Source organism: Macrobrachium nipponense, chromosome 12, assembly GCF_015104395.2.
Source record: "Macrobrachium nipponense isolate FS-2020 chromosome 12, ASM1510439v2, whole genome shotgun sequence".
In the NCBI taxonomy this organism is placed as follows: Eukaryota; Metazoa; Arthropoda; class Malacostraca; order Decapoda; family Palaemonidae; genus Macrobrachium; species Macrobrachium nipponense.
Window position 1 is genome coordinate 41419271 of NC_087205.1, and position 13723 is coordinate 41432993.

A 13723-nucleotide genomic window follows, 5' to 3' on the forward strand; every position below is an offset into this window, starting at 1 on the left:
GTTGAGCGAGCACCTGGCTGGCGAGAACTCACGCCATCCTCCTGACGTGTCCCAGTCTTCTTCAAGGTTGAAACTTCGGGAGAAGACTGAATGGGGGACCTCGTCTTAGTCTCTCCTTGTGCATGATCTTGTGAGACCATTACAACATTTATGGAACCTGGTTGATTGCTAATAGAAGCATTGCCAGGAAGGGTTGAGACCTGCATGACTGACCCCTTTCTTCCATCCTGCGCCTGAGTTGTTACGGTGAGGAGATTCAACATAGACAACTCTGGATGCACGAGAATCTGAAGATTTGCAAGCATTCAGGGAAGCTCGCAAATGAGCACTTGACAGAGTTTGACTTAGAGACAAGAACGTTTAGGACTAACAGCAGGTGTGTAAATCGAGGTTTGTGCTCCTGTGGGTCGTGTTACACTGGACCCTGGGGACAATGTAATGGTTCCCCTTTCTGAAGGAACAGGAGACCCAATGGAGAGGAGGCAGACCCTTAGAAGTCCCATGACAAGACTTCTTAGGGGGCAGAGAGGGTATCTTCTTCTTCTTCTTCTTCTTCAGCAGTTGAGCCTGAGAAGGAGAGGAGGCAGCAGATGACAATGGTGAAGCTGAAGTCGACGAGGAAGACGACGACACCTGACAAACTCTCTTCTTCTCCACTAGTTTTCTTCAGGATGGTGGTGAGAGTCCCCATCCAAGGAGTGACAGGAACAGCAGGAGCAGGAGTCGATGAGGGAGCTCCTCCCACTAGGGGAGGGAACTGTACAGGAGCCCTGGCCACTAGAGGGAAACCCTGGGTGGGGGCCCCTGAGGTACATTAGGAACAAATTGGGCAGGGGGGGTGACATCACATCACAGCAAACCCAGTTGAGGTGGCACTGAAGGCTGGGTTGTAGGCATATGGGGGTGAGTGCCCATCACCACTGAAGTAGTCACGTTTGTTGGGTATGAGCAAAGGCCATTGTTAGTAATGACGCAAACTTATGCTCCATTAGGCCAGAAGTATACAAGCCACTCTGTGGTGCCACAGAATGACGTGTGTGTGTGGTGATAATGCGGCTTTCCATAGGTTTCCATTGTTTATAAACTGTAGCAGGGATTAGAGACAACTCCTCACAGTCGCTTGCCACAGACGCTTGTGTGCTCGACATAGCTTATAAACAGTGGAAACCCATGGGAGGCCACATCCCTGCCACACACCGACGCGACTCTGTGGCTACACAGTCGCTTGTGTCCTCCTGGCCTTACAGTTGTTGATGTCACAGCCACAGATACATGAGTTGCAGGAGTTCCAGAGAAGTGACACTAGGCCTTGCAATGAGGGAGTGCCAGGGAGCCCAAGTGTCAGCCAAGTCTCCTGCAGATCCCTAGACTGCGACACCACTACACCTGAGGAAACGAGAATCAGATTAGTAGGAGGAGTCCCTCGCCTCAAGAAAGAAATATCCCCTTGGGGGCAAGAAGAGGCTCCTGGGTAAAGGTTGACCTGGGTGCCATCCCCTCCTCCCCCAATTTTCTTCACCTGATGAGTTGGATGAAGAAGCAGAGGGGGAGATTCCTCCTGGAAGGGAAACAGCAAGAAGAGGAAGCTTGCTGGGAAGGATGACGAAGGGTTTGCCACCATGGGTGTTGTCAGGAGTGTGTTACCCTCAGACGAAGCTTCCTCCCCTCAAACCTCTTCCACTGCTCAGACAACCAAGAGCAACACTCAGTGCATGTCAAAGATCTACAACATTCACACCCCTGGCATCTTGCGCAAAGGATGTGAGGGTCAGCATTGGGATAAAAGAGCGGAAATTACCGCATTTCTTGCCCTCTACTCCTGGGCATACTTGCTGGGAGGAGGAGGACTCATGTGGCTTATTGGATTCATGGATTTGCATGATGTATCACAATCACAAACAAACAATCAGACAAAATGAGCTTCAACAACAGAAGGATCCTACTGGGAAAAAGTGAAAAGCAATTTAACAGCAGTCAGGCAGAGTTGGAGGCATGATGGCAGCCAAAAGCAAATTGGAATGCCTACATTCAGTTGGGACGGGACTCTTGACTACCGCCGTCCCGACTACTCGACAGTAGTTAACTGCCTAACCACCTTGTTTGAAAGTTCAATGGCTGATTTCCAGCCTTCGCTAAAAGTTATTTCCTAATGTAAAGAACCAAGGGTTTGTGTAACACGTACAAACAATTTAATATTTCACGTATTTTGTAGTACATTTTTCCAATCAGCGAATGATAAGCTTTCCTATTTAGTAATTTGTAGATTGTAACAGCACTAAATATATAACATAATGTGCACTTGGGATACTACATATCTTGATGAGCCCAGATGGAGATGTGTTGTTGTCAAATCTTTATTTTGCTTTATAAGTACATAGTCTTCCATCATATTGTTGTAACTCAAGACTGTACATGGGTTGGTGTAGTAGTAGTAGTAGCAAGTGAATGTCATTTGTTTCTAAACAAAATATTCAAGCTAAAGTACAAACAGCTTTACAGCAGTTGGTAAAAGAAAAGTTAATAGAGTTGAAGAATGTTAATTTTTGGGGGGCCTTACAGGACCTTACAGTTTTTAAGCAGTTATGTCAACCATTACAGTAGGTGGATGTTTTACTTGTTTCTTTGAAGCAATGGTTTGTATGTTACAAATATTTTTTTCTAGATTTGTAATTTTTTTTTTTCCTTCACTGAAAAGCCAATAGATAGGTTAAAATATGTAAACTTTATTTTGCTAAGAAGCTTATCATGGTCATATTCTGTTACACAAAGATACTTTTTAAACAAAGAAAATTTGAAGGTACATTGGGCTGACTTGAAGTGTTCATTCCAAATGTCAATTTGGTCTTTGTTAAGTTAAGAAAGTGTTTTTAAGAGGACAATTTCCTGCAATTGGTACCATGAGTTGCTTCCGTGTTTCCTTTGCAGGCTCTGTTCAAAGAGAGGTACGAGACTATGTCCGTAGAGAACCAGCAAGCCTGCCGACTCAGGTTTCAAAAGCTGAGAGAGAGGCTTTTGGTGAGTATCCCTAAAAGTCACTTGGATAATTTTCAGGTGGATGTGTTTTTAACTCAACCAGGACACTTTGCGACGAGAATAGAAAGCATATTTGCATATTTCCTGCCAGTATTTGTTGTATCAGCTCTTGAGTGGTTAAAGCACTTCAGTACAAAATATATGCCCCCCAAAAAAAAGGCTAGAATTGATGTAGTTCACATTTTTTCCTACCTTATTACTTGATCTCAATAGCTGACACATTGAAAATTACGTAGAACATTCGGGAAACATTACCGCAATACACAATATGAATCTCGCCGATTCAGTAGTTTTATGTATCCATAGAAAGTAGATCTTTGTTGTATATTTCTATGCTTTAGGTGTACTGTACTATGCTGACATTGAATTTTCTTGTTCTATATCTTGAAAATTACTCTCATGAATTTACGAGATTCAGGTATTGTGTAATAACAAGTTTACGTTGCAAAGACAGGTAATTTAAGGTCGTTCTTTGTCTGATTATTTACACTTTCCAGAGAAGAGAAATTCGCGCTGGTCGAAGAAGGATAAGGGACAGAAAACCTGGTTACAGCATCGTTTCTTCTGTCAATGATAAAGTGTCAAGATTTCTTCAAGTAAGTAGTAGTTGAAGTGTTTTTTAGGATTTTTAACAAAGTATTCCTGGACATTTTTTTATGACGTCTCAGGAATGCTTACTATATATTCATGGCATTATTTTTATAAAGTGTCTCTGGCTAAGTACTACTCATGGAATTATTTGTATTTAGCGTCTTGGGAATGCTAACTTCGTTATTTTTATGAGGTCTCAGGAATGTTAAATTGATATTCTTAGGCTTTCCCTTGCACTTGTAGGCTCTGAATGGCATCTTGTAATTTTTCCCATTTCCTTTCTTAGGAAGATATATTTAAAAGTCTTCCTTGTGAAAAACATGAAACTATTTTGTTTCCTGTCTTATGAGACTTTACTTTAAATCTTTTGCTATTTTTAACAAGTTACTTCACTGTGTCACAGGATCCAACTCAGTCAGAACTGCGCTTGCGTCCTATGACGGATAAGGACCTGGATCAACTTAATCACCTAGCCAACCTTTATTCATTAACCGTCCGAAGTGGTGATGATCAAACTGCTCCCATCCTTACAAAAACAAGGTGGGCCTAATGAATAAATAGGTCATCAGTAATATTTTTTTATTTATCCATATAATAAAATCAAGGTTTGGTAGACTAAAAAAGACATAAGTAAATATTAAACAGTTTGGTAAATTGCCATATAAAATTTTTGATGGACTACACAATGATAGACTTGCAAAGTCACATTTTTATTTCCTATGCTTGAAAGTATTTTGAAGTCTTTTTCTGTTTTGATTTGATTCCCAGTAAGGTACGAAGTATTCACAGGATTTTTGGTAACTTTCCCGTCAGAAACACAATCACCAAACAGAGGTTGGAAGTGGAAGGTGAAACATTGCCATGTGGAGGATCTTTTCCTGGAGGTCTGCCTGTACCGCTGAGTGACCTCAAGCGACGTAAACGGACGCCTCCTCCCCCAAATAACTTGACGGAGGGCAGCAATGATTCGGTTGAGAGTGTTTTTAATAATGCAGGTTGGTCTAGTTAATTTTTCTCATTGATCCATACCCTGTAGGGGGGGTTAGTGCCATCAGTGCACGTCAAGCAGTGCACTGTAAGCATAATTAAGGTTTTTAGCAGTGTCCCTTCAGCCCTTCGCTGCAACCCCTTTCATTCTTTTTACTGTATGCCTGTCCATTCTCTCTCTTCTGCCCTCTCCTAACAATTGTTTCATAGTGCAACTGTGAGTGCCTCAGTGGCGTATCAGTATGGTCTTGGCCTGCCACCTTGGTGGCACCGAGTTTGATTCTCGGGCATTTCATTGAGGCGTGAGAGATGTGTATTTCTGGTGATAGAAGTTCACTCTCGACATGGTTCGGAAGTCATGTAAAGCCGTTGGTCCCATTGCTGAATAACCACTGGTTCCATGCAACGTAAAACACCATACAAACAAACAAACAGTGCAACTGTGAGGTTTTCATCCTGTTACACCTTTAAAACCTCCTTTACTCTCAGTTTTCCTTTTAGTGCTGCATAAGGTCCCACGCTTGGCCTTTGGCCTAAATCATCTTATATTCCAAATCATCATTGATCTATAATGTAATTAAAATTGTATTGATAATCTGTTACAACTTGACAGATTCTATTGCGGGTCTGATTTATTTGACAAGTTAAAAAGTCCATTAAGTATCAAAGACCGTGTATTATAGCCTATACTTGATTATCTTAAGATATGATACAGATAACAGTAATTCCACATAGTTCGTAACCTAAACTAATCTGTATTTTACACTTGCAATGGTACCTCGGCTCACGAACAGTCCTGTTCATAAACCAATCGGGTTATGAACCAGATGTTAAAAAAAATTTTGTTCCAGTTTGCGAACTGTGCTTGAAGCCGTGAACACACAAACAATAAGCTAACCTATTTTCCTCCGCTTTATCTTTCCCATTTTCTAGTTAGGCTAACCCTTTTCCTCATCTCTTTATACCATCTCGTAGTCAAGTTAAAAAAAAGTAAAAGAGAATGCTAAAACTGTCGTTGATAATGTTATATTTGTTGTGTAAATGCATACAGCCAGAAACAGCTGATTTGCTATGAACAACCGAATCTGATACCAACAGCGGTTTTACTTGCATTTCAGCCATCTTGCGAAAGTAAAAAATTACTGTATGTAGTTATGTTACAAATAACGTTAAGCAAAATAGGACTGATATATTTTTACATTACTATACATCCCTATTCGCTATGGAGAAAAGATCGGCAAGGGCATATACTGCTAAATTTAATCTATAAGTTGTAGCAGAAGCTGAGGAAAGAATGATTATCTGCTAACGACTATTATCGTGCATCGGCAGCATGGATGAAACTCCCTCAAACTTCGGTGTAATATACCATCAAACTCGACCATAAACAAAATTTGAAAGAAACGTGTTTTAATCAAAGCTATTTGGCATGAAAGAACACATCTTATTGTTTTCACTCCAATAAAAATTAATTATGTAAAGCTCGTAGCATTTTGATGAAATCAAGTGAAAATATCGAACACAATCTGTAGATTTTTGTAGCTAAGAAACATGCCCTCAGTTCCATGTACTAATGAAAAAAATAACGAAATTTCTTTCAGAGTGATACGTATTCAAGTGATATTTCAACTTGAAACACTTCGTATAACTTGAAATAACCTTGTCCTATATCAATAGAGTATCTTGAGATTCATTTATGCTAGCTAGAAGCAAGAAAATTGCTCTTGATTTGTGTTTCAATACAGCAAAATAAACTTATCTTGCAATTGCCCTCAGCTGATTTCCAGACCAAAAAAATTGATTGCTTTTTGTATTTTATACAATAGTAGTATGAAAATACATTCAATATTATTGGATGCAGTGAAGTAAAGCATAACTTTGTGCCAGAAGACCATAACAAATGTTAAGAAAATAAAGTTTTTCTGAGGTTTGAATGAATTTTTTGTTTTTACATTATTTTAAAATGGGGAAAGTTGATTCAGGTTTCAAATTTTTTGAGTCACAAACAGCGTACAGGAATGAATTAAGTTTGTGAACTGAGGTACCACTGTAATTATCAGTTTAGCAGATATATTAACAAATTAATAACATCCACAATGGTATTGTTGGAAAAAATTGTCATAAAATGGCGCTGATTAGTACAGAAGTCGGCTGAGTTTAGGTGTCATTGTAATGACATAGATTTTTTATATTTATGGGTCTAGAAGTATTTGATAGTAAGTGTAGCACAAAAGATGGTTAAAGTGGTTGGAGAATTTTATATATACATCATAAGCTAGGATGTTTTCATAATGTAAGAACTTTACATGGTCATTTTTCATGTTAATATTTAATATTCTAATGAAATTAGTCAAGGGGAACAAATCTACCGGTTAACAGGTTGTGGGTCTGACTCTCAAAGTTCAGACGAGAAATCCACATCAGTATCCAAGAATTTTTTTTATGCCGATTCTTTTTAACACTTTAAATATTATATATTTTACAACCATTGCAAAAGAGCACTCCATTATCAACGAAACTGATTTCAGGGACGTCATTTCGGCCTCCTGTGCCAACAGTCAGCTGGGAGGATGATATAGGGGACTGCTGTGCAGACTCGTTGTCCGAGAGACTGGCCGATTCAGAACCAGATCCGTTGCCATCCCCTACCTCCCTCGGTCTTCATGACTGCACTCTATAAAGAAAGATCAGTTTTCTAAGTCGACCAATTTTAGACTGTAGGTCCCAGATCTTTCAGAGCACACTGCCATCTGATGTAGGAGGCGGTCGGTAATTCTGCGGCCAAGTCTGTCTTGCCAGGGTCACTCAGAGAATTACTCTCCGCTGACGTCATCTGATTACTCTTCATTGAAACCATGATTCATTTCCTCATACCCCATCAAATTGTTATGACCTGCCATATTTATATAAGAGCCATCCAGATTTCTAGATTTGTTTACTAAATATGATTTGCCATATTTTCAGAGATTTGTAAAAATTAATTAATTATTTATTGAAATGTTTATTTGAGAAAAAAAAACAAGCATTTTGCAAGATAAGGGTTTGTAATTAAAAGTTCCAAGCAAGTTTTAGGAAATATATGTAAGTTTTACAAAAGTGGAAAGTTAACCTTTTAAAGATATTCAGGCATTACCCTGTAGTGTAATTCCAAGGATGTACACTGACACTTTTATCAGCATTCCATAATACGTACACTGTTGTGTAGAATGTGATCTTGCTATTAAACAATACTCTTATTGATAAAGAAACAATATAGATGTGTGCTGCATTATTTGCAGCTTGATGTCTGAGATCTATCAAAAGCAGCTATATTTCTTCCAGTAACTTCAAGACTTGGTACTGTAGTCCCAGATAATGATAGAATGAATGGAATAAGAAAGCTTGTCAAATATAATAGAATACTGTGATCATGGACATGGACATCCACATTGCCCGGTGGGTATATAGTGACCCTCTGCTTTGGAGTCCTTTAATATTTATGATGGTGGTGGTTGAAATGCTGTGTAGGTCCTATTGTCAAGATCAGAATCAGAAAAGAAGGCGGTATTAATATCACAAAGATAGTTGAATGATAAATTAAAAGAGAAATTAATTAATTATTGTAAGAATTTTATATCCCAAGCTAGACGGATGTATTCAAGAATTTCATGGATATATCACAAAGAAAGTTATATTTATGAATAATGCACATTACAAGCCAGAATAATTTCATATTGTAAGAATTTTATAGTAATATTTTAGAACTGTAAAAACACAGTTGTAATGTGATAATCTTGAATATTCCGATGAAAATAGCTGAGGGGAAATATGGGTATATTTTTACAAAAATCTGAATATCATTACAATTATGTTCTATTAAAATATATTAGAATCTAACAAATATTTTGTTCAGAACTGCTTGAACTCACTCATTTTGTCTTTTTTCACGACCCATATCAGTTTCATTACACATATACGTATATATATGAGAAAGAGATGCCTTTTGAAACATTCAAATTGTAGGGGACAATGTGTTACAGTTCTTTTTAAACTTTTGCAGTAAACAGAGCAACAAAGAATTCAGAATGTAGACTTTCATTCAGGACAGAAACATTTAGAAATCATCATGGATTCATTTTTCTCTGTACAGTCTTTTAGTGAAATCTGGTTAGTAACTCTGTGAATTTGTTATAAAGTCAAATTTTATTTTCCTGTAGATACATTGTACATACAGTATATGTACTAAAGATGGCATGGTTTTAGAGATTAAAATTTTCAAAAAGTAAATTTCATACTCTTGCAAATGTTACATTGATTATTTCTTCATGTTTAAGCTGATAAACCAATATTATTAATATTATTATTATTTGTTCCTGTTGTTATTAATGGCAGGAAAAACGACTAAACAGTTGTGACTTTTATGTAAATACAGAAAGAAATCATAATGAATATATTATAAATTCCTTTTATGAATGAAAAATTTATTTTGTGCAATGAAAATATACTTTAAAATGGATGGACCTGCAGTGCAAACAAGACTGAACAAAATTTTATAGATGCATTTTTTATATTACTTGATATTAAAAGTTGTCAGGTATATCAATCTGCTTTGGAAGAAAAATGGGCACAATAATCAGATTTGAATCCACCATTTTTTTAATTTGTGAAACTTAATCACCTTTCAGCTCGGAATCCTCTGAAAGTCACTGGTCTAATAACCATAGGGGCTGGGATACATCCTCAAATTGGCAGTAAATATACAGTATACTACTGCACTTCATTGCTTCCATTGTAAGGTACCCAATCTTAATATCACTTGTCACATCAGTTTTGAGAAAAAGCAAGGTCTTTTAAGATATATGAAATTACATTACAAGAAATCCCACCAGAACAGTATTTTTGTGAATTTAGCAACATTAGTGTCCCTTCCATGTTGATGACACTAGATAATTTGTAATTACAGAAAGCATGTATTGTAACATATGAGAATCAAGGTTTTCTGAAGCTTACAGGTTTTTTATATTTGAAATTGCAGGATAGCCTTCTCATAATTTTCAGTATTAAAAATCGTCAAATTTTCAGATGTCATCAGCTTGCCAAGTAACATACCAAAAAGTAGACTGTTTAAACGAGAGAAAAAGCTAGAATAAAGTTGAATTTAAATTTTTCTTACAACAATAGAAACCCACCTCAGTTAATATTGATCAGTGATCCATCAATTGCCTAGTGAGAACTCTTCCTTTCTGAAAATACCACATATATTATGATGTTGTTTTTGTCCAAGAATTTTAAAAGTCCCAAATGAACTTTGAGGACTGGTAATTATGATTTAACAAAAGCATAAAGACAATTTATTAAACATTAATCATGAACGACAGGCCATCACTATCTTCAGCCTTTAACTTTCTCTTTTCTACTTTTCTTGATTTACATCCTATGAGTTTAGTTCTCCATGTTTAATTTTGTTACTTTGATTTTTAATATATTTGTATTAACAAGAATTTAGTCTATCACATTTTACTCCTGTTTCTGTTATCAGATATAATTATGAATTATGTAATATAAAATGACATTGTTTTGTAGTTAGGTTAAGGATGTATCGTAATAAACATTGTTTAATGATTAATTAATCAAATTTACTATGGCAGCAAATCCCAAATAAAAATATACCCTGCAGTTATGTCATAATTCCCTAGTAGTAGATGAACCTGCGGCCTTATGGTAACAGTAAAAAGTGATGCAGAAAATTCTGTGGTGGTTGTTATGTGACTTGCTCATCCTTTGTGAAATCCTATGTAAGATTTAAGATTACTCAGTGGAACTGTAAATTGTCTGTGTGTAAACATTTAAACCTAATTTTCAAGTAACTGAAGGTGCAGTAACTAATCAGTAATAGGGTCAGTATAAGTAATTTAAAATATGTGCTGGCATTAAACAATGATTTTACAGAACAAGAATTACTGGAAAACAACAGAAGTATACCACACAGGTACATTTTACTACTAACACAAAGTGCATGGAACATGAAAGGCTAGTAGGCTACTCAAATTAACATTGGCAGCTGTAAGGTAACAAACTGCAAATGACTCGTGAAATGCCAGTTGTATGGTAACAAATGGTAAATAATTTGTGAAAAACTAGGCATTTACAAAAATCAAACAATGAGATGAAAATGAACTGTCAGTGTAAATCCATGAATTGGACAATGCAAAAAACAGCAGAAAATGCTTGGTACAAATGGCAGCATTTCTTAACAATAGAGGCAAACATGAGAATGAAATGCATGACAACATGGACCCAGTTGAATGGGCAAGTATTTGCAGCTGAAGCTTTCTTCCTAATTCTTCAAATTGGTGTAACTAGATGCATTCTGACAATCAAGGCTCATGATTTGGGTTTGTAATCAATTTCATTACATATACCATACAGCAAGGTTAAAGTGCAAAAATTCAGTTGCTGCAAAAACTACCAAAAGGCCACAAAGTATATTTGTACAGTCACATATACATACGTACTGTATTCAGAGAATCATTAAAGAGGCACAAGTATATATATACTGCAGTATCAGAGTTCTTTCATTTTAAGAACTACCAAAGTCCTAAGAATTAGTTTAATTTAAATCACTTGACTTGGGTCAGTACGAAGAAGGAACTGCTGTAGGATTTAACAGTGTGGTGTGATTTTGGAATTCCTATCATATCTAACTATTTCATACATCTTTGGCATGGTATTTGTGCTGCAGCAATTAACCAGAAGGTCACTGGTGAGTATCCCACTTAAGGAACACAAAATAAGATGCTGGATAAATATTTGGGATTGTGTTGCTTCAAGATATATATAAAGCAGCTGCTTTTGTTTTGTTATAATTTTCACAAGTTTTGGGTATGTATTGCATCCAATTCTATTTACTCATCATGGTTCTGATTTTTAACCATATTTTGTAACATTTACTGTACTACAGTGGCAGGTAAAGCCTTTTTGTTTTAGAATATGTTTACCAAGACACTGCTCACTGGTTGTTTTCAAATCTGTTTGTTGACATTAGATGGGAAATTTCATCGCCTGTTGTATAGTACAACTCTACAGCTATATCAGTCATGGTAGCAAAATGTGCAGTATAATAATATGCCACAAGTCAATGGAAGGTTTTTGTTTTCTTACAGTATAATAATACCACCAGTCAGTGGAAGGTTTATGTTATTTTACAGTATAATAATACGCCACCAGTCAGTGGAAGCTTTATATTATTTTATTAAAGTATTATTGTAGGTCTTCCTAATCTAACTGTATGTAGTTTTGACTTCATAAAAGGCTATGTAAAAGCAGAAATTCCATTGGTTACAATTTACATATGAAGAGCAACCTACCAATTATAATAAAATTGGTTCTCCAAGTTGTAATTCATCTTATTGTAAATCAAATGTTTTTCATCAAGTTCATGGCACTTTCCCTTTTCCTACAGATAGAAGTCGTGTGAGCAGATGGTTGGACTTGAAATGTACTTTCCATTAATATTAAAGTGTAACCAAATATTTATTAAAGTGATTGAGTAGCTACAGGTTTTGTTGGCAAAAAATTATCAGTCACTTCCATTTGCTTCTTGATGTTTTAGTTTTAAATTAAGTAGACTGTTCACTTTAAAAAGGAACACATAATTGTCCCTACCGTTTGTGAATCTATATTAAAAAGGAAAGCTCAAGTATTGTTAAAGTTGCAGATTCCAGACATTTTGTAGTGTTGTTACAGGTTCAGTACAAAGTATATAACATGAATTGTGGGTATTAGTAAGCATTTGTATAATACATGAACAGAAGAGGTTGTTTGTATTACCAGTGTAGAATTTCCTTTACCTACTGTGCACCTAAATATTAAAATCATCTAAACACCTTTTGCTTGAGGAAATATCCTAACTTTGTTTACGAGGGAAGGGACTGAATGTCTATTTTAAGTTTCTTTTGAATTGTTTTTTTTAGTCACACCTCTTGAACTTTAAGCCGTTAAATTATGCCTACCTAATTTTCCCACTGCCAGAGTAAATATTTAGAAAAATATATGTACTATTTACTAGTATATGGTTTTCTCCTGTGTTCTAGAAAGTAATTATATTTAATGAAGAAAAAATTCAGACCAAGCAAACTAGTATCATTATCCTTCCATACACATTATGGCAAGGTATCCCTCTGGGACAAATATTCTATATGTACTCTAAGAAGAGGGCTTTTAACCCTTAATGGATGGGCTAAATATATCAGGCATACCCCCAGACCGGGCAAACATTAAGGTTGGCCAATTTAAGAACAGCACACACCAATGGAATTTTCCCTACCTTCCACAGGAAGTTAAAAGTGACTACAGGCGGTCCCCGGGTTACGACGGCTCCGGCTTATGACGTTCCGAGGTTACGACGCTTTTTCTTAAATATCCATTGAAAAATCCGACCTGGGTTACGACGCTTGTTCCGAGGCTACGACGCTGACGCTTCCGACGCTCCGAGTTAACGACGCTTTTAAAAAACGCATACTATGATAAGAATCCTTTATAGTTTAGCACAGTATATTAATAAAAATAAGTTTTTGGTTAGATTACAACAAAAATTTTGAGGTTATGATGATTTTCGACACTTTTTATGTCGTATTTTTTGAATTTTTTTAGTGACGCCTCATATGCGGAAATAGTTTCCAAGCGAATGAATACACTAGCTTGGGGATGCGCAGTTTATGACAGTCCAAAGCGCAAATAATGAAAAATCATTGCTTGTTTCCAGTATACATAATTAACAAAACTAAGTTTCTGGTTAGATTACAACGCAAATTCCAAGGTTACGACGGTTTTTTATGCTTTTTAACGATACCTCATACGCAGAAAACTAGTTTTTCTGAGCGGAGGGCGCATAAAATTAATTTACGCTATTAAACTGTATGGTAACCATAGTCCAAGGATAAGGAACGCATTCTCAAACAGTATGCATATCCTTTAATACAAAACAGCAAAATATCATTGAAACATTATTTCACACTTAAAGAATCCATTTATACTCTACTTAGACTTGGATATAAAAACCATAGTTTCTCTCTCTCTCTCTCTTGTATTTTCCGACGAAAATAATCACTAATTAGTGTATTTTGATGTTTAT

At 36.3% G+C, this 13723-nt stretch overlaps 1 protein-coding gene across 9 annotated transcripts in view; it reads left to right on the forward strand.

Moving 5' to 3' along the window:
- The window catches only part of LOC135224503 (G patch domain-containing protein 2-like), a 192289-nt gene extending 182023 nt beyond the window's left edge, over positions 1-10266 (forward strand). For 6 of the 9 annotated variants that reach the window (XM_064263525.1, XM_064263531.1, XM_064263522.1 and 3 more), the window contains 5 exons: positions 2926-3015; positions 3531-3629; positions 4028-4164; positions 4393-4619; positions 7140-10266. In XM_064263525.1, coding sequence (XP_064119595.1) covers positions 2926-3015; positions 3531-3629; positions 4028-4164; positions 4393-4619; positions 7140-7291 — 705 coding nt within the window. In that variant the 3' untranslated portion in view covers positions 7292-10266. The remainder of the gene's footprint in view (positions 1-2925; positions 3016-3530; positions 3630-4027; positions 4165-4392; positions 4620-7139) is intronic. The other 3 variants (XM_064263527.1, XM_064263528.1, XM_064263530.1) reach the window with 2 other exon arrangements.
- Positions 10267-13723: the final 3457 nt, after the last annotated feature.